Source organism: Pomacea canaliculata, linkage group LG4 (genome assembly GCF_003073045.1).
Source record: "Pomacea canaliculata isolate SZHN2017 linkage group LG4, ASM307304v1, whole genome shotgun sequence".
Lineage (NCBI taxonomy): Eukaryota > Metazoa > Mollusca > Gastropoda > Architaenioglossa > Ampullariidae > Pomacea > Pomacea canaliculata.
The window spans coordinates 23,722,756-23,743,740 of record NC_037593.1 but is presented as its reverse complement, the minus strand read 5'-3'; the positions used below and the strand labels follow the sequence as shown (position 1 = coordinate 23,743,740).

General features: G+C 37.7%; 1 protein-coding gene and 1 long non-coding RNA gene across 3 annotated transcripts; both read right to left on the bottom strand.

Moving 5' to 3' along the window:
* Nucleotides 1-4,790: 4,790 nt before the first annotated feature.
* LOC112561006 (alpha-tocopherol transfer protein-like) lies at nt 4,791-11,223 on the bottom strand. Its single transcript, XM_025233126.1, has 8 exons — nt 11,134-11,223; nt 10,575-10,718; nt 10,134-10,367; nt 9,604-9,680; nt 8,774-8,890; nt 7,517-7,627; nt 5,573-5,674; nt 4,791-5,184 (listed from the first exon to the last, which is right to left on the bottom strand). The coding sequence occupies exons 2-8, from the start codon at nt 10,714-10,716 to the stop codon at nt 5,032-5,034; spliced, it is 936 nt and encodes a 311-aa protein (XP_025088911.1). The 5' UTR covers nt 10,717-10,718; nt 11,134-11,223; the 3' UTR covers nt 4,791-5,031.
* A 3,172-nt stretch (nt 11,224-14,395) lies between these two features.
* On the bottom strand, nt 14,396-19,833 carry LOC112561008. Of its 2 annotated transcripts, XR_003098637.1 has the most exons (5): nt 19,513-19,833; nt 17,345-17,442; nt 15,683-15,815; nt 14,922-15,211; nt 14,396-14,545 (listed from the first exon to the last, which is right to left on the bottom strand). It is a non-coding gene; the product is annotated as an uncharacterized LOC112561008 (long non-coding RNA). The 2 variants fall into 2 exon arrangements; XR_003098636.1 differs by lacking the exon at nt 19,513-19,833 and having other exon boundaries at nt 17,345-18,665.
* Between the last annotated feature and the right edge of the window lie 1,152 nt (nt 19,834-20,985).

Genomic DNA, 20,985 nt, shown 5'->3' with positions numbered 1-20,985 from the left:
TTGTCTCGTCAGTGGATCCACGTTGACTTTTGGCGTGTCTTTGATGTGCTTTTCTTGCTCCCCTTATAGATAGGTCTTCTATGCCTGTGCCAACATTAAGTCGTTTCTACCCAGAGACATCGAGCGATCGTTTGGCCATCTTGGTAGATTTTCGTTTTACGATATTAATTGCCTCCGTTAACTTCTGCAAATTTAACCTTCGCGCATCTGTGGACCATGCAATTTTTTCTTTATTTTGCGATGTCGACTGAACTTCTGAAGATAAGTGTGTTTTGTGACATCTTGTTCCATAAATATTTCTAGACTAACTGCCGTATTCACTACTCTTTACTTGGCACCAGGATTGCACTCAACTCTTACTTGCGCTGTCCCTTCACGTGTGTCCAGACTATATATAACCTTACTCGCCTTCACCGTTAGGTTTTGCTCCTTTTGATGGTGTTTACTCTTTGCTTTGGTCTATGTATGATTGTATGTGATCTGTAAATCGATATTTGTATATGTTTTTTCTTGTTTTTATTTTTTTACAGCACATTCAATCTACTTTAAAATAAGTAAATTCACTACAAAAATATCCTACTTCTTACTGCTATAAAAAGTTTCACAGTGTGCCGGAGAAAAGGATGATGAGGAAGAGTAATTAGGAGGAGGTTGACAATTCACCTTAATATTTGTGTTTGAAAGACTGTGCTTCAAATTCCACGTCTCAGTATGTGATTGAGCAAAACATGACACTTCGGAAAGTCGTAGGAAAAAAAATCCCACCTCAAGTAACAGCAGAAACAGAATAGAACCCTTCCTCTTCTGAAATCTGTGTGTGTGTGTGAGAGAGAGAGAGCGCTCGCAAGCGTGTGCTTAGATGTCAAAAGGTGAAATGGAATAAAACACAATGAATACAAATTCAAATACTTTATTGAGAAAAAAACTGGTATTGCATCAGTATCAGAAACATATCCAAGTACCCTGGTAGAAATTAAATAAAAAAACACAATCTCTCTCTTTTTCTCTCATTCGAACATATTTTCTTAGTAACATGTTCACATATTTTCATTTGGGCATGGATTTAAAAGTGGCAGTACAGTATATTCAATTAAACACATAGTAAATGTAAAACGAAACTACTGACAATATCAAGATGAAAAAAATACGACAAAAATTTGTGACAGTTTAAAAAGATTCAAAACGTAGCCAAATGAAAATACAAACAGTTGACAGTCTGACAGATTCAAAATAACAAGTTTGAATGTCGATTGTACTGAGGTCATGGTGATGGGATCACAGCTTTGCTGTACCGGTTTCTGGAAGTTCCAAAGAAAACTGTAGATGACGCAGAGTGAGACCACACATTTATGGTGCGACCTATCTCAATTGGTCGTGATGCAGCACTATACAAGTACACATATATTATTATTAACACACACGTACACTTCCTGAACCTTTTTATTGTTCTTCTGATTATGTATATATGATATACATTTTTGTGTGGATTTTTAAAAGGAAATTCGTATATACTGCTCTGTTTATAAAATGGAACCTGGAGGAAGGAATGCATATGATAATACCATATGATCCTGATGCAGCTGCTGTCAAGTACATGTACTATCAGTATTGTCTGTTATAGTACGTTACTCGATGTTTTGTCTATATATATATTAGTACGTATAATAATTTCAGTTTCCTTTACGCACTTTAAGCATTAAATTATAAAATGGCGAAGTATACTATATAATACTAACACTGTAGTTTGTACTGTGGTAGCTTTCTTCACTCGCTTTGAAAATCGTCAGAAAGTGAAGAATTTGATTCTCGCCGCGAATCAGTTACTGGCGGCCATATGCAAAACATCTTTAATGTGTGTACACAAAGACGGCAAAGAAATGAACTTAAACGATAACAGATTTTGCCTTATTTTGAAAAGACACACGAGAGGTCCTAAGCACGTGGTCCTGAAGCTGACGTTCTCTCCATATCTCACGTCTGCACCAATGATATTGAAGACGGGCACGTGACACGTGACAGGAAATAACCCTTAAATTTCCGGCGTGTTGCTTCGAAACATGAAGCTTCATTTCGCAAACCTAATCGCTGCGGTGTATTAAATTTCCCCCTCTGTTACGCAGAAGTAATGACACAGTCCATAGTAGTTCAAGGTCAGAGGCGGCGTTAGGAACCGTTAAAAACACGCGGGGCCTGGGGCCGACCATCCGCGAGGGGCCGGGTAATGGAGTACGTGTCTCAATATCCCTATTGATATGATGCCGGAAGCACTGATTTATATACAGTTAGATAGGCTGGATCCATTTAGCGAAATAACGCACGAATTTAGTGTTTTAATTGTTTAACCTTTCCCACCGTTTGTGACTGTAGCGGTTGTTTCTTAAAGCGAAATAATATGGTGACGATAACTTAATAAACTGCTTGTTATTATTGTCGGGTTTGACGTGAAGACATGGGTTCAATAATTTGATTAATTAGAACTTAGAAGTGTTTTCTGAACGTCAATTTTTTGGTCACACCTTGTTTAACACAGCTAGCAATAAGTCATAAAGATGACCTCGGGACTGAAGCGCGGGGCCCCTTCGAGAGCATGACTTGTTTAAACTGTTGTCATTTGATCGGAGGTGTCTGATTGCAGATTTGACAAATGCATTTTCATGTTAAAAATAATACTGACTGGTAAACTATATTGCCAAGACTGTCTACTATTTTCCTCCAGTATCACTAGAACTTCTCCAAAACCAAGTATTCCCATTCTTAGATTAAACCTTTTTAAATCAAGTCTGAAATACTCAGGGAGCGTGCTATGGAACAGCCTCCCTCTCCATCTAGTAACTGAACTCCTTGAACTGCTTTCGACGCTCTCTATACCTAAATACATTCAAGAAAACTAGATGAGGCCTCTAGAGATACCTCCCAACTCCAGGTCACCTTGTAAATATATGTTTTTCTCAACCACCACTTTTGTACATATTCATCTTCCAATCTCCTTTCATACCTTACCTTATGTTTACTACTAATTATTCTCATAGAACTTAATTACTTCATTTACATAGTTTTTTTTTTCCTCGTAAAAGGTGATGGCTAAATGGAGAAAATCATTTTATTGCTTATTTTACCTCTCGTTAATAAAGAATTGTCAATGTAGCACTTTAGATTGAAAATATTAACAAAATAATTAAAAAAATGTATGATTGAGAAAAATAAACTAAAACTCTCTAGGGCTTTTTATATGATTCTGGATAAGCACTTTTAAAGCATTGTTCTGTGTCACTTTCAGTTGGTCAGTGTGGCAATCAGATTGGCTGTCGATTCTGGGACCTTGCATTACTAGAGCATGCAGCTGTCAACAAAGTAACTTAAAATGTTTGCATTTTTTATTAATGCAGTTTCCCTCTCTATTACTATGCAAGTACAAGTTGTTACAAAAATGTAAAACTATTGACTAATAAGCCTGACAGGTTTTTGATGGCTGTGGCTCAAATGTATATAATAACATTTTACAACATTAATAGCTGGATAAAGAATAACAGAAGCAGAACTTTGCACATCTCTTCAAAGTGATTAAACCACCTGATCAAGCAAGTTAAAAAAGGCAAGAATTACAGTTAGAAAAAATAAACCAATTTATGGGTTAAAACAACACACATAAACTGTAGCACCTAATAATATAAAAACTGATAATAAGCTTTGACAAATAAAAATTAAATTAATTAAAAAAAAGGAAATTCATATTTCCAGTAAACATGGGAAAAACAGCCCTCTTCATCTCCAAAGAAAAGCTTTAAGTCTGACAAACAGACTGGAAAGAAAGACTACTTTTAGTGGTAGAAATAGATACCTTTTTTTTCATTGTAATTTTCTCATGCCCAGTAAATTCAATCAGTGTTTTGAAAATTTGCTGTTTTCTTTTTAGCAAGGCATTTATAATGAACCGCTCAGTAGCTGCTTCCACAATGTTGATTGTCGTTTTGACGACCCAGTTGACATTCCACTTGATACTGGAAAGGGCAAGGTCAAGGCACTTAAAGCTCGAGTGCATGCACACACACAAAAATGCATGTGCATAAGTATAATAGGGCAGCTTAACACTTTCTTTGGGCACTGTGGAAAACAAGACCAAGATATAATTTCAAATGCTGCTAATAAAAAGCTGGATTTCAATCCAGAAAACTCTTGTGATCAAGGAAGTCATGGATGTTTAAGCAGTAACATATATATTAGATATTGCCATGTCATTAATCACAGGATTTTATAAAATCACCTCAACAATCATTTAGCTTTTTTGTAAACGGGAAATGAAATAGTTCAGAAATCAAGAAACATTGTGTCACAGTGGTTTCATGGAGTATTTCTCATTTGGCACTGCAGCATAACTGGCTCACCAGATGAAAAAAATAGGCCAGTGGAATAAAAACAAGTATCATAAAAGGAAAAAAAACAAAGCTCAAATGAGACACAAACATTAGATATAGCAATCAACTTCTGCTTTTTCCTGAACAATTATTCACTGGGTAACAATATAGTTCTGTGAAAATAGAGTTCTGATTTTGATACAGAATAAACCATCAACTATACATTGTTGAAAAACTGAAGTGAAAAAAAAAACAAATTTATCTGTTTCTATAATATAATCACTAACACACTCTTAATAAACACAACGCATGCACAGTTGTTCATTTCTATGGTGCCAGTAAGTCATATAAATGTTCACTTGATAGCTCCATTATTTTCTTGTTTATTAATGGTTCACTGCTTTGGTATCCAGTATATTATTCTTGTATATTGTGAATATATCTTTGGAAAAATATTTTACTTATGGTAGTCTTACTACAAGTTTGGCATTAAAATAATTCAAAACTGTTTCGTCTTAGCTTAAAATGTTAAGATCCAAAACAAAAAAGATACAATCATATAACATTTGGATATTAAGAGCAATGTATACATTTCCAGTTGTGGTTTGAATAAAATTTCTTATAAGAAAAATAAACGATCTCAGACAAAGATCTGGGCATAAACTTTTTCAGGAACGTTTCAGTCGACATTGAGTCTGCGAAAAGTTCCACCCAAAGACTCTGTGGCATCTTGTCCAGTTTTTGGATTAGCAGGAATGGTCATGTCCAGAAACCCAAACTTATTCTCATCAGCAAACTGAGCCTCACAAGAAAGTAGTTTTTCCATCCATTGCTGCCAAAACATCAACAAGATTTAAATGATCTTCAATAAGGTGTGAAATGCGAAAAGAAAAAGTAACGCCCTAAATGCTAAACTTAAGTAATCATTAATGGTGCACCAGAAACACTGGTTAACTTCAACAATCATGCATGATGGCGCACCAGAAAGGATAAAAAGCTCTTACCACTCAATGCGTAGTATATGACCTCACTGTTTATCAATGAACACAAATGTTATAGTTTAAGAAAGATGATAGAGTAGATGTGAGCAATCAAATACTGTTATGTATTATATAAACACACCCTGTCGCAATGGCATTACCCTTCTTTAGTGCCAACATATATCCCCAACAATTCAAGTATCAAGATCAAAAATTCAAACATGAAATGGCAATGTTTACCTTAGAATTTAAAGGTGGCAGCTTGCCTCCAAAATCCATAGGAAGAATATCTGCTGGTAGAAACTGGTGCAATGATTCCATCTTGTCACCATGTATATGGATCTGCAAGTATGTACAATTAGTGTACTTTCCAACATCTGGACTTAGTGGACGATACATAAGGACATTTGCAACAAAGAGAGAGGTCTTGAAATTCATTTAAAAGGCTTGTTCCTCACAGTGGAAGCACTATCACAAAGTACTCTAAGCTGAGAAATGGGAACAGAAACAAAATTATTAAATAAATGAAAAAAATCTAACTGAAAATCAATACAAGTATGCTGGAATTAAGATCAATAGCAAATGGAGAAAGAAACATCTAACTAAAAGCAAATCTGAAAGTAACATGTCATTAGTATTTTTTATCGTGGGTTATAGATGATGCCAAAAGTATTTACATGGAAACACCTCTTGAAAAAAGTAGATAATAAAAAATATTTGACCCACTTTTCTGTCCCACTAAAACACATCAGTGTTAGGAGGCATTTGTGTACCACATTCCCCACTGCTGAAAACCATTGTCACATCTGCAAAACCCTCTAGGTGAGCAACAAATCTAGACTATGTCACTGACATCATGTCAATGTTCATTGTTGTCACTCTATTAGCACAGATATTCAGGAGACTATAATTAGTATGGTTTGTAAATACAGGTATGACAGCTAGAAGGGACCACTTGATGACCTAGTGGTTTTTGTTTTTCTATGGTTCAAATAGCTGTATGCATCTTTTAAGTTACAAACAAATGCACATATGTGTTTTTGTATTTGAATGTGTTTTGGTCTTTTCTCTGCATGGTAGCGATGGAACCAGCATCTGATCTATGGTATCCTGAAGATTGATTATTCTAGTCTTGCCAATGAAATATTAGACTGTTCAAGTTGTCTAACTATATCAAGCAATTATCTTTATCTTGGACTGGGAAAATAGTGATATTTTATTGAACAACAATTTTTGTTTTTCTGTTCATAAAACAATTCCCAGGATTCGTGACTTAATGCTGTATTGTTGGCTATTTAATATGTTATGTACACATCAGCACCAGAGAGAGTAATAAGAGTTATTCTGCGTACAGTGCATATAGCCTTAGAGTGATGTGCTCCAAGAATCTACATATTCTAAAAAAAGACTTTAAGTAACCGTTATTATTAATAAAGTGCTTTAATCCATAAGATTTTGTATTTTTAGGATGCTTTTTTTTGATAGATCTTTTCTCCAATCTATTCCTTTCCCATTTACACTAAACACCTTTGTTTCTATTTCTTTCACTTTATTCACCTGCACAGCTTTGTGATTGTTCACAAGAAATCTGAAGAGCTTTTAAACAACACTAAAAGTTTTGCCAGATTTTTATTTGGTAACTGAGCCATTAAACAGCTGAGAACTAAAATTCTGGATGAAATGACAATGGGAAAAAAGCTGCTGAAAGACAAGTATCTTTCATTTACCATGATCTTGTATTACTGGACTGCTGGCAGACAATGTTTTCCCAGTTAACTACTAAAACGCGGCAGGTGTGTACAAAGCTTCTTGTTTATTCACATTTCAGATTAACTATTGAAATGACCCATGTGTGTACAAAGCTTCCAGTTTAGTCACATTCATTGTTTAGGTTCGCTGAGACTAACAGCGGAGAACTTCGCAAGAGGCTAAGCGTTGGTCTCGGCAGACAGACAGCAATCCACCTATACACGTCCATGATTTTACCTTCTAGTTGCTCCTGCCTTACTGCAGAGGTGGGTATCACAAGAGCAAGAAGATCAGATAGAACAAGAAACTTAGCAAAACAACAAACATACAGATCGAGATACCAACAGAGAGACATAAGTAGTGAGTACAAGTTCAACAGAAAGGGAGGGGCAACTCCTATAGACTATAAAAGAATTAAAAGAAGGATATACTTACACGTCTGAGAATTTTTTCTTTCGTGAACTGCTTTACAATGGCAAATACAACATCAAAGAATGTTGGTTCATTCAGGTAATGCAATCCCTTAAAGCGTACTGGAAAAGCTTCCTGTAATGATTTTATGATAAAGTTGGCATAAATTATATAATACACCATATGTTGTCCCCAGCAAACACGCAAGATTGGGCCATGCTTGGGAAAATCTTGTACATTGGTTAGCCCAGTACCAAGCATCCACCAAGCAAGCGCCAATTTTGATTAAAGAAATAAGATTAAGAAAAGACATTTAATTTGTTAAAGTTTTTTTATATAGTATTTTCCTATTTATTTGCTAGGTTTTGATGATCAAAGATTTAAAAGATGTGCCACATTATCAAGCTATTCGATGATGGAAAGAAGTCTGCAACCATCATGCCCGATGAATGGCTAATCCCAGAGAGCACCAATAGATATTTCTGGCCTAGCTCTAAAGCAGACTCCACCTGGGTCAAAAACACAAAAAAGCCAGGCCCGAACTGGAATATTTATAAGATGGGTGATACCTTGGTACCAAGATTCGACCAAGACTTGTCCAATCTTGGGCCAAGCGTGGCCCAACTATCACCTCCAAGGAAGATCCAATGAAAAGACGAAGGAAGAGCCAATATTGGTACCAAGGCTGACCAAGGATGCACCAAGCTTGGCTGAATCTTGGTGTGTCTGCTGGGTCTATGTTTTATCACTGCCAAGAGGATGAGACTTTTCTGTTTTCCTCTCTCCAAAAACATCTCCTGACCATATTAGTGCTTTTTTTTAACAGGCAGCCCAGTGATGTAAATGTGTTTGTTCAGTCCTAAGACTTTCTTTTCTTTAGTTGTGATGTCCCCTTTATTTACATATCCAAGTAAGAATTCTGTTCTGATGACTGTTTTTAGTTTTTGTCACTTTACTGCTCCTGTAAATGTTAGCTATTAATCTACTTCCGATGAATAAAAATAACACTGTTTGCTCAGATTTAGAAATTTAGCATCTAGCAATTTAGTCTAGTTACTTCAAATAATAAAATAGCAACTTATGGGTCTGCAGGGCTTCTGCTAAGGCTAAATTTTTTGGGGTCAAAGGGACACCTTCTTCAGATTTTTAAGGGGTCCCTGTTCTTTGTCCAAATTTGAAGGGGACCCCATTGACGAAAATTGAAGGGGTCCTCCGAACTTTTAATGCGTACTGTACGCAATTTTTTGCGTAAGCAGAAGCCCTGGGTCTGCAATGACATGCCTGAATGATGGTTGAAAATTTTTTGGCAGTACAGGGGGAGACGTGTTTTGCCTGGTGCCACCCATGCTCCTTCAGGTCTATCAACATCGTTACTCCACACACCTGTGTCTCCTCTTCCTAGAAACAGAAGATATCCCACACAAAAAATTACTTCTTTTTGTTATTAAGTCATAACACCACATAAACATTGGTAACAGTTTCACAGGTAAGTCTCATTTAAAAACATATGGTTACTATATGCGTTTATAAAAGAAAACATTCTTCAGTTTGTTAACCTTACTTGCATGCACAAAGAGATGTCAGAAGGATATTCTCAGAAAGAATAAGGGTTAAAAAATAATGACAAAAGGTGCTGTATACTTAACATTTAATATCCTAACATGGTGGCTAAAATATCAAATAAACCAACAATTCAGCCACGTTCAGTTTTACACAGCTGTTTCTTTAGGTATGGTTGAATTTTCTAACTCCAGTAAAAAATTCACACCAAACAGTTTAGAGAGAATGATCCTTCTTTTATGGTAGAACAATGGAACATGTTCCCGTGCTTAGTTAAAAAATTCACACCTCATAGTTTAGAGTAATCCTTCTTTTATCGTAGAACAGTGAAACTTGCACCACTCTCAGTTCAAATCTTTCAACTAGTTCTATGCTTCAAAAAGAGCATTAAGGACTTAATTTTTTGTTTGGAAATATGTACTGCAGTAATACTATTCTCACTGCAGTTGTAAGTTTTTATGCTTGTATAGCCTTGTGAAGTGAAAAGAGCCTGGCCACATGCCGGAATTCCACACTATACAAGCATTTTTATCATTATTAACACTGCTAACCTCTATAAGTTTTGACAAGGTGAGGTAGTTGTTACCAATCACAGTGGCCATATCACACTTGTCAGGATCCCACTTTCCTACAAAAAAGAAGATAGAAATGTTTCCTTTGTACAACATAAACTCCATTACTGCTCAGTTTATTTGTTGGCAATTTTTCTCATTTTGTATAAAACCAGATTTGAATGTGTAGTGCTACGTCTAACTAAAATGACAGTTTCTTTAAAGCCATATAGCCTCATGGCAACAGAGGCTGTGAATATGTGGTTCAACATGCCTAGAGCAGGCTAGCCTAACCTCCTTTATCCAGAGTTAAATCAATATTCAGCTTTCAATATTCTGAATTGAATATTCCATATTTTATTGTCTCTAGAACCAAACGTTAGTCACATGTAAACATCCCCATTCTCTCCCTACTCCACAATGCTTTCTCTAGCACTGTCTCCAACATATATGAATGCATATGTGCATGCATGCGAAGTCAAAGACACCTGATCATACAAACAGAGGAATATGTGCTAACATATGTATACCTGGTCTGAACACAATAACACGAGAACCATCAGGGGCACGATCTTGCAAAACTGTTGCCACTCCTGCTTCCAAGAGAAATTGGACTCTCTTTGGTGTCAAGTTTTCAAAAACATCAGGATTCTCTTTTCTCGTCTGATAGTACTGTATTAACTGTTTATAAGCACGTTCCTGGTCAAACTTTCTGGCACGAAGGAATCGTAGAAGAAATGTATCTTCTGTGCGACTCCTTAAACCTAAAATGAAAAAGGCATTGTGGTCAAGGGTTACTAAGCATGTCAAACATCAAGGCAATTCAGGGCAAGTATCTGAACACAAAGGTGGTCTTTACAACATTTCTTGCTCTTTTTTATTCATGTCCTCTTATTGTTTTAGCAGTATTTTACGACCAGTTTTTAAAAAATTATGTCATACTTCATACAACAGCAAACTCATATCCTGACCTGGAACCTTTTCAACACGTTCTCTCAAAGCTTTTATTTCAAGCAAACGAGTCTTTGGGTCTTCATTTAATTCTTTCTTAGCTTTTTCCAACATATCTTCTCTGAGGGTGCAGGTGTACGTCCCTTGAGCAGGTTTTGCCATATCTGAACAGAAATAGAAATGGGTAAGAGAAATACCTCGTCCCTTCACTGATAATGTAATAGGGAATTTAGAAATTTTAATGCGTACTGTACGCAATTTTTTGCGTGGGCAGAATCCCTGAATATTAAACTGTATCATGTTTGGCTACTAACAACTTCAGACTAACCTCGAGGATAACTAAAAATATTCTAGGTCTACTGTGATGACAATAAGTTACAAGTGTCTAAGTATTAGTATCGCACTCAGAGCAGATGATCGAAGAAGGGGTAAAAATGTATTCTCATGTACCCGCTTCCGCGTTGTCGATAGCAAGTTCGTGTATGCCTGTTATATATACACATACAAATAAGATTCTATCTTATTGTGTTGAGTGAAGTGGATTGTAGGGGAGAGAAAAAAGCATATTTCGAATCAAACCTGTCTATGTCCCGTCAAATCGTGGCACCGTAGCAAACAGTTGCAGGCGGAAATGCGTTACCTCATAAAGAAGGGTTAGAGACTTTCTGAGGGCATTACCACCCGCGCAATGGTTCTCTAATTACATCAGACCTCGGGCTAACTACAATTAAAAAAAATACGGCGGACCACCAAGGTCTAAAATCACTATCGTGAATTTCAAATTAAAATACCGCTTTTGTTTCATTACAATTCAAAACTAAATGCACTTTTGTGACAATAGTATAGCAATAAGTTTACATAAAATTACATACTCCGCGAAGTACCCATAAAAATTAAAAATAAGGTAGCGGATGACGCGGTTAAATGACAATGCGACGAGGAGGAAGAGGAGGATATGCTGCCTCTCATCATGGACGTGTATAATACAAGTTCGTGGTCTCATAATACACTAGGATTTTCTTCACAAATATGCTCATTGCGACTATGGAGAAAGGGGATATACCAAAACCTCGAGATCGAGGCACTTCTGACATTTTGTCTCGTCAGTGGATCCACGTTGACTTTTGGCGTGTCTTTGATGTGCTTTTCTTGCTCCCCTTATAGATAGGTCTTCTATGCCTGTGCCAACATTAAGTCGTTTCTACCCAGAGACATCGAGCGATCGTTTGGCCATCTTGGAAGATTTTCGTTTTACAATATTAATTGCCTCCGTTAACTTCTGCAAATTTAACCTTTGCGCGTCTACGGACCATGGAATTTTTTCTTTATTTTGCGATGTCGACTGAACTTCTGAAGATAAGTGTGTTTTGTGACATCCTGCATCTTGTTCCATAAATATTTCTAGACTAACTGCCGTATTCACTACTCTTTACTTGGCACCAGGATTGCACTCAACTCTTACTTGCGCTGTCCCTTCAAGTGTGTCCAGACTATATATAACTTTTCTCCACTTACTCGCCTTCACTGCTATGTTTTACTTCTTTTGATGGTGCTTTATTTCTGCTTTGGTCTATGTATGTGAAAATCGATATTTCTGTATCTTTTATCTTGTTTTTATTTTTGTAAAGCGCATTCAACCTAAATTAAATGAGTAAAATGAGTAAACTCACTGCAAAAATATCCTACTTCTTACTGCTATAAAAAGTGGCACAGTGTGCCGGAAAAAAGTATGATGATGAAGAGTAATTAGGAAGGGGTTGACGATTCACCTTTAAAATATTTGTGTTCGAAAGACTGTGCTTCAAATTCCACAACGTCTCAGTATGCGATTGAGCAAAACATGACACTTCGAAAAGTCGTAGGAAAAAAAAAATCCCACCTCAAGTAACAGCAGAAACAGAATAAGACCCTTCCTCTTCTGAAATCTAGCTCTGTGTGTGTGTGTGTGAGGGAGAGAGAGAGAGAAAAAAAAAAAAAGAGCAAGGGTGTGCTTAGGTGTCCAAAAGTGAAATGGAATAAAACACAATGAATACAAATTCGAATACTTTATTTTTTTTTAAAAAAAAAACAGGTATTGCATCAGTATCAGAAACATATCCAAGTACCCTGGTAGAAATTTAAATAAAAAACAATCTCTCTCTTTTTCTCTCATTCGAGCATATTTTCTTAGTAACATGTTCACATATTTTCATTTGGGCATGGATTTGAAATTGGCAGTACAGTATATTCTTTTAAACACATAGTAAATGTAAAACGAAACCATTGACAATATCGAGATGGAAAAAAATACGAACATTTGACAGTTTAAAAGATTCAAAACGTAGCCAAATAAAAATACAAACAGCTGACAGTCTGACAGATTCAAAATAAAAAGTTTGAATGTCGATTGTACTGAGGTCATGGTGATGGGATCACAGCTTTGCTGTACCGGTTTCTGGAAGTTCCAAAGAAAACTTTTATCTACTCCGACTTACACCTTAAGGAGATTCTTCCTATCTTTCTGGGATTTGTCCAAATTTAGGATTCAACATGAAAATCGTTCAGCTATATGTAACTTGAAGGTGGGAAAAAAGACATCAGTCAATAAGGTGAAAGTCTGGAGCAAGTCATCTGGAAACAGTCCATATTTTTTAAAAAAAAAAACAACCTGTAAATCTTCATCAGTGCAGGGTTTACAATGCAAGGGACTACTTTTATATAAAGAGTAAGATAAACCAATCATCACTTAGGACTGAGCTTAAACATTTTTTTTTTTTTGTCCTAGCGCTGGTATCTCCACCTGTCACCTCAAGATAGTAAGTCACTATTTGCTGTACCTTTGATGAACGCACATTCAGATGTCCAAAGTCTCCACACATGTATGATTTTCGCCATGTTTTAAAAACATCCAGTCATAATTAAGACACTGACTTGTGACATCGTTTCGCATCAGAAAACCATTGAACATCATTGCTCTGAATATTTAAAACCCACAGCACTTTGTGAAACAAAGAACTGTTGGCTCGCGTCTTATTCAAATCGGGATCGGTTCGTATGTACGGCGTGCTGAGCACATATGACACAGCTCCGCAAAGAACACTGCAGATGGCCAGATGAAAAACACCATCGAAAACACATCCAGCCAGTATCCCCGTGGATAGACGTCAGCATCATCGCAGAGAATACAGAAGATGACTATCTCACCCATTAGCAGACAGCCTGTAATCAAAACAGGTGAATTGTAAGTCGTTCATTTGGGAATGAACCGGATACAACGAGTGGATATAATGGTGAGGGAATTACTAAATAACCATTATTTGATATTAAACCTTAATATTAAAGTCTAAACTTAAGATGCATCTTCTAAGAACAGACACTTAACAGCGGCCCTGTCCTAACCATGTCCAACATGTGTCTGTATTTATTTCCTGTAATAAGAGCGGGTATTCCTGTTGAAGAAGTAATAGAGTCTGTTGTATGTTTATATGGGTGCGTGGTTGTTGTTTATTCGGTTTATTTTTGTATATATTTCTGTAAAGCGGTTAGAACAAATTGTTGGAAATGCGCTACGTAAAATGTTCATTAGTATAGTGATGAGATTCACCTATTACTCTTTCCTTGTTATCGTTTTCAGAATTCATTAACAGTTATTCGAGAATTATAAAAATGAAACTTTAAAATAAAAATTTAATATTAAAAGAGATGTCATTATATTTTACCATTACAAAGACAACTTCGAATCAAAACAATAATAGTCATTGTTGGAGATAATCCAACCGCTTGCAACATTTTCTCGGCTCTACGGACCATGCAAACTCTGGTCTACTCGCGTTCATGCTACACATAGCGCCACCTACTGTGAACAGCGACATACTGATGACGACAACCAGTCTCAGTCGCAGGAAATGTTCATCCCAGACCTCACCCCACAAGGTAGCACTGATCAAGAACGTGGCAGTGCCAACCACTACTGCTGCTGTCTGAATGTAATGCCGAATGTCAAAGCCATCATCTGCAAATCAAAGCGCGGAATGTCAGTGGTTTGGCACATGAGTGGTAAGTCTGCTATCTGGACATCTTAACAAGTTGTCACCCGTGCTTGGGGTGAGTTTACGGTCAAAACATTCAATGTGATGCAACAAAAATAATCTGAACTACTTTGCCGCCCATCCACACAGATAATACTCCACTGCGCAGTTTTGTTCTTACCACACTGCTCTTTCATTTAGTAACAATGTCTCCCTTTGTCTCTCACATACATTTCATCAATAATGATATTAGGATTAGATAATGCTAACGTGTAGCTTAATTTATGAAAGATGAAATACGTTGGCGAGGTGGCTTTAGCCAGAGAGTGAGAGATGGGAGAAGGAAGCTTCCCGACTCACATGCTCCGCGATCCGTGTAAACCCCTCTGAAGCTTTGGGTCACATCACTGCTGTTGGCAGGGGCGCAAACGTGCTTCCACGAGTGCTCGAAACCAGCGGAGAAGAGCAGCAGGAGGACGCCCACACCCACGGCAAGCAGAGCCAGGCGCCGTCGGCCGTACAGCTGATCCAGCGGACACAGGTAGCACATCATGCCGAGCTCTGTTTATTGATGAAGAGAAGACAGTATCCCTGCGCTGACCCGCAATTTCAAGGTCTGCACACCACGACTATGCTGTCGCTCAAACGCACTGAAACAAAGTAAATAAAAGCATACTTGTTTAGTCGGCAGTTACAAGGCCGTTGCAACATGTCAACGTGCTGCACCTATTAGCGCATATTATTACATCACCATCATCACCCCTCCCCGACCTACTGTATATCTATACAAAGCAAATTATTGGTGACACTAAATAATCAGCTGTGCGGAAGATGCAACGACGTTGAAATCTGCATTATTTCCGTTATTTCTGAAATCAGGCGAAATGTTTTCACTAATGTCTGTCATAAAGTCTCGTTACAGTGGCATAGGAAGATGCGTGGAGGGGTGGGTAAAACTTCATGGTGAACGACGCTCACATTCTTGCCTCCTCTTTATCTTTTTTTGATGGAGAGGCAGCCTTGCTCTTCCCCATTGTCTCTGACCTGTCGTCGTGGGTTGCTTTAATGTTTGTCGTCCATAATCTCGATGCATTAAATTTAATTTTAAACAGATACTTTACCATTTTATCTCTCCTGGTTTTGATGAAAATACATTTAGTCCACGCAGCAAGCAGAGCTTTTTACGGATCCTTCCTTGGAAATGTTCGTCTTTGGTTGGCTTCAAAAACCACTGTTAGCATCTGGATTGTTGCTCTGCAAAATAATATCGCTGTTCTCAGTACAAGCCATCGTCAGTTAGTTCTAAGCCAGCCTCCAGATAACGATCGTTATCAAGCAACATTTTCATTTAGAAGATTTACATATTCACCGACTTATGTATTTATACGTTCTGTGGACTGTACAACTTTGCTTTTAGAAACGTGGACGTGGATAGTAAAACAAATGAACTATGATAACGATGACTTGACTGCAGACCACAAGAATAATATGTTTACGTGGTCAAAAGGGCGACTGATCTGCCCATAGGAAGAGCACGAGATAGGTCACGTACAGGTCACACGTAATACCTTCGACAGGAGGGCGTGACACTAACCGTCAACTGTCTTTTAATAAAAATTATACTGATGTCACCTGGGATAGTTGTGCAGGGCTACAATCAAGTATCTTAGAAAATTGTATCTTGAAGCTACTGGAATGATTACTGGATGCTTAAATGGAACTCATTCAAAAAATTAAATGGTGAATCAGGCTTTTGAACTCTAAAAGAAATAAGAAAAAGGCATTGACTTATACTATTTGAAAACGATAATGGGCTTTTCTCCTGAATATTTATCACGGATTTTACCATCACTACTTTCTGCAATTAGTCCTGCGTTTTACACATCCGATGTAATTTCGTAGACTTAATGAAAGACATGCCTACAATAAGAACTAAACTTTATAGAAATTTTTTCAAACCACAAACAACATTCGACTGGAACAGTCTACCACAACACATTCAGTCACCGACATCTATTTCTGAGTTTAAAAGATACATTAGTGTGTCTGATAGCAGTACGTGTTCCTGCATATTATTACAGTCGAACTTCTATAAGTCGAAACTTCAAGGGACAAATGAAAAAAAAAAGAATTAAGGAAGGTTCGAGTAAAGGAAGTTCGTCGAAAAAGGAATATTTTTGTCACTGTGTACATTTTTATTCCTGCACGTGCTCATGCATCATTGTTCCCAGCAAAAAAAGTATGTTATGGACGTCTGCCGACAATTTCTCTTCATTTTTTTTTAAATAAACGAGTCGATGATAGTCAGTCAAAAATGTTCATAATGGTTTCAACATGCTGACCGGCTTAAAATTATTGAAGTTGTGGACATTTTTGGCCAGGCCGATTCGAGCTGAATATGCATAGTTTTAATGGGAAACCAACCAACTGATGTCTACAATTCGACTTAGGGAGAATTTTGACTTACGGAAGTTTGACTGCATATACTGAACAAATAATTTACGATTACAAATACAAAAGGACCCGGCCGGAGAGGTCGTCTGCTCCGAGGCTCGTGTTGGCTTTCGGCCGTTCTGCGATCACACACTATAAGCTTATGCTGTTAGTGGCACCTTTACTGCGTTTTACTTCAATAAAGCTTTAATCGTTACTATAATAATAATAAAATTCATCGATGCTAAATGAGCGAGAAAACTTCAGACAACTTTGACCCAATGTGTGTGTGAGAGAGATTTATCTAATGCACTTAACTGAAACAAATACCACATGCTTATCTTACTTACATTTTTGGAGCGCGGATAAAGATAGCAGATAGGACGGTTCGTCTGCTGAGGTCGTTATTTCTTTCCATGTACGAAGTTCTCACTCGGGAGACAAAGCTCTGAAACAGTCATGTGGTTTGGCGCGTCTCACATGGCAAGAAATACATGGAGACTTTCTAGTCATGTGACTACGTTATAGCCAATCGGACGGTGGCTAGCTCACAAGTGAAACCGCTGAGGAGGTTGACCTATGTTTACTCCAGCGTGTTAACCCTCTGTCGTGATTGGCTAGTCCAGTTCGGTCACTAGGGGCACTACTGACGCTCGATGACCTGCGATTAAAATAGCTTATGTAACCTACCCAGTGGTGTAGGAACCCTCAGGGGACACCCGCCCCAAGTGAACGTCGTTAATTGTCAGCATGACTTTTGCCCCCCACCTGTTATCCACCCTCTTCCTGTCGAGATTGGGAGGTCCGGTGGCGCACTGGTTACCTGGTTACCGATACAATGAAGGTTGGGTGTCCAGGGTCCAGCTTTTGTCTCGGGCACATGAATTGTTCTTTCTCTGCATGTGGCATCTGTTTACAGGGCTGGCTCGGCATAAACACAGTCCAACATTAATGTTCCGACAGCGATGTAAGGTCGTGGAGAAATCACAGATGTCTCATTACCTCTCTGCGTCCGATATGAGTCCGTATGCATCAGCTGGTTAAAACCAGTCGACAAAAAGTGGGCAACAACGAATACGGTGTTGTTTTTTTTAAAAAAAGAGTGTCAAATAACCGTATTTAGAACAATCATTACTTTTATCACTACCTAAATATAGCCCCAGGTAGAAAAGTATATAAAGATTCAAGTCGCAAAACATCTTTTTTTACAATATTGATCATCTTTCGCAAGTCCAGGTCATATCGACAGAGCTTATCATGCTATTGATGAAGACGAAAAGGACGAAATAAGTTCAGACGCATATCCATAGTCTTTCTACAGTAGTCTTTTAAAAAATAAAACAATATTAGTTGTGCTTAAAGGCATGCAACACAATATAATTATTTTGAACTTAGACACGAATGAGGGTGGGAAGGGTGGAAGTGGAGGAAGGCAAGTTGTAACACGAATCGAGGGGTTTTATGACCTCGTCACCCCGTGACCCCAAAAATCAAAGACTATTGACGCATGATGACCTGCGATTAAAGGAGCTTATGTAACCTACTCAGTGGGGTAGGAACCCTCAAGGGGCAGCCGCCCGAAGGTCGCTGTTTAAAAATTGTCAAGTTTTGTGGGCGTCTGCATCTGCTTGTAGCCTTGTAGCCGGATAAGTGCCCAGTTCATTTTTTTTTTTTTTTGGACAGTGGGTTGGTTAGTTTATTTAGTTGGAAATTGCTTCAACCTTGCGGAGTTTTCGCACTGAGAGGGGGAAGGAACCCCCGACGCCCAGCCCAGCCCTGCTGACAGGTTTCACATACATGGTGGACCGAGACGAGCCCTGCAGTGGTACAGGAACGGGAGTCCATATAGAAAGTCTGTAGTTACTATCAAGGAACAGAAAGACGATTTAGTTTAGTGGCTGAGAGATACAGAGATATTATACAACTAGAACCTACTGCTGTGGCAGCACTTGAGCAGGCAATATCACAAAATCTCACACAATGCACGGAAGAGTAGACGGACCAACCCTCATTTTAACAATTCAAAAACAGATCAGTTCTTAAGCCAGAAATACATTTAATATGAAATAGTTCAATGAATAAGTGAAAAAAAGAGTTCAATACTTTAGTGATAATAATGGTATGATATTTGTGTTGATTTGTCAATCCCTTTAAATTGACAAGTGGGGTTTTTTTTGTGTTACCAAGCCATATGCATTGGTGTGCATGTCTATCTGGATAGCTGTGTTATTGTCAGCTGTGGTGAGAGTACAAATTTCTGTGGTAAATTTCTTTATAAGTTTTGTTTGAAAATATTTATCAGTAAACCTACTAAACCCACGCAACAGGTGGTTAAATAAGGTGTTATAGGACGGTTGATACTAGGCGAGAATAGTGGCATAAAAAGTTTGTCAAATATTCATTACATAGTCATCATTATCTTTTACTAGAGGAGAAGGTAATTATTACTTCAACAAAAGAACTCCATACCTCTGGGATTTTGCACACTTTTGCTACTAAAACAATTTTTAAAAAAAACCTTGTTTATTCGACGATTCTTCTGCTGCCTATTCCCTGTGAACACAAACACTTAAATTGTATCCTCTTCGTAGCTGTTACATGTTTAACTTCTGTTCAGTGTTGACAATTATTAGGTGTTTTTCTTGTGTAGCTATCTTCGTTTCCATGTACTGTAAAACTGTTGAAGATACCAGTCGTCCCGCAATAAGTAGACACTTCACAAAAAGAACTGTCCTGGCTGCTGCTATCTAATCTGTTGGCGAGGTGAAGAGAGGAATGATGTTTTGTGCCGAACCACCAGCTATGGCTGAATCACAAGGCAGCCAACAGATGCCACACACAAGAGGGGCATTTTCTCTCATTTTCTCTCTATAGTTATACAATGCATGGTATACTTCTAGAACAATTCATTTTTTACGTAGACAATTCAAATATATAAGTATTGAATGCATTCTAGAGATATACATTTCATTCTATATTATATAGAATGCGATTGATTGATCTTTGACCTTCTTGCCTCATATGCAAATGAGCCAGCCTGCTATACATAAAAATATAGAATGCATTATATAAGTACAAAATGAATTGTATAGCTTTAGAGAGACAATTAGAGAAAATTCCCCTCTTGGCACCCCATACGGAAGCCTGTCCATACTTATGCAGCAGTTATGCACCAAGGTCTTGCTTCGATCGTCTTTTAGATGAGGTCGAGATAATAATGTAGAGAATGATCCGGGCTTCTTCTTCCTCCATCAGTGATCACATAGTGTCAGCTAATCAGGCTTATCATTTTGAAGTAGGGCTGACAAGCCAGCCCTTTCGTTGATAATTTCCAGGAAGAACAGGCCGGGCTATAGTTGACCAGAAAAGCAGTTATAGCTTTCTCATTCCTTTTAATAATATTATCGTAAACTACGAACTGGATTAAAAAAAAAAAAACTGCTTTGTTCATAACATTAAGTGTGTGTCTTGCTTCAAAAAGTGTTTACAAAATTACAAGTCCCCGGTGATTGTTACCCAGCAGGAAGTCTTTGGATATCTTTGAAGATAGGGAGAAAACGGCAACCTTAATTTAATTCACTGATCATTTAAAGCATGTGACATTAAACCATGTGTATTTTTTCTGTGTTTTACCATGTATGATACATCAGAGATTTGTAGAAACTTTACAGATCTCTCATCAAACTGAAAGCGGCGATGAGCTCAGATTCTTTATTAATCGGGCCAGTTTTCGTGCGATTTGTGTATTTCTTTACTGTGAAGCCACAAAAAAAAAATTCTTGGCATATTTTCTTCTTTCGTTTACATTCCTTATGTAGATGACGCAGATCGCAACCACAGATTTATGGTGCGACCTATCTCAATTGGTCGTGATGCAGCGCTATACAACAGTGGCGTAGGAACCAGGGGGGCAGCCGCCCCTCCAAGCAAAATACAGGGGGGGCAGGAATATCCTTTTGCCCCCCCAATATTTGAGACGTAATTCCTCACA

Excerpts from the sequence above, each read along its gene's own strand:
- LOC112561006 (XM_025233126.1), bottom strand. The coding sequence starts at position 10,716 with ATGGCAAAACCTGCTCAAGGGACGTACACCTGCACCCTCAGAGAAGAT. Across the intron at positions 10,368-10,574 it reads ACGTGTTGAAAAGGTTCCAG|GTTTAAGGAGTCGCACAGAA; the intron begins GTCAGGATATGA and ends TTTTCATTTTAG. Across the intron at positions 9,681-10,133 it reads TGTTATTGTGTTCAGACCAG|GAAAGTGGGATCCTGACAAG; the intron begins GTATACATATGT and ends TCTTTTTTGTAG.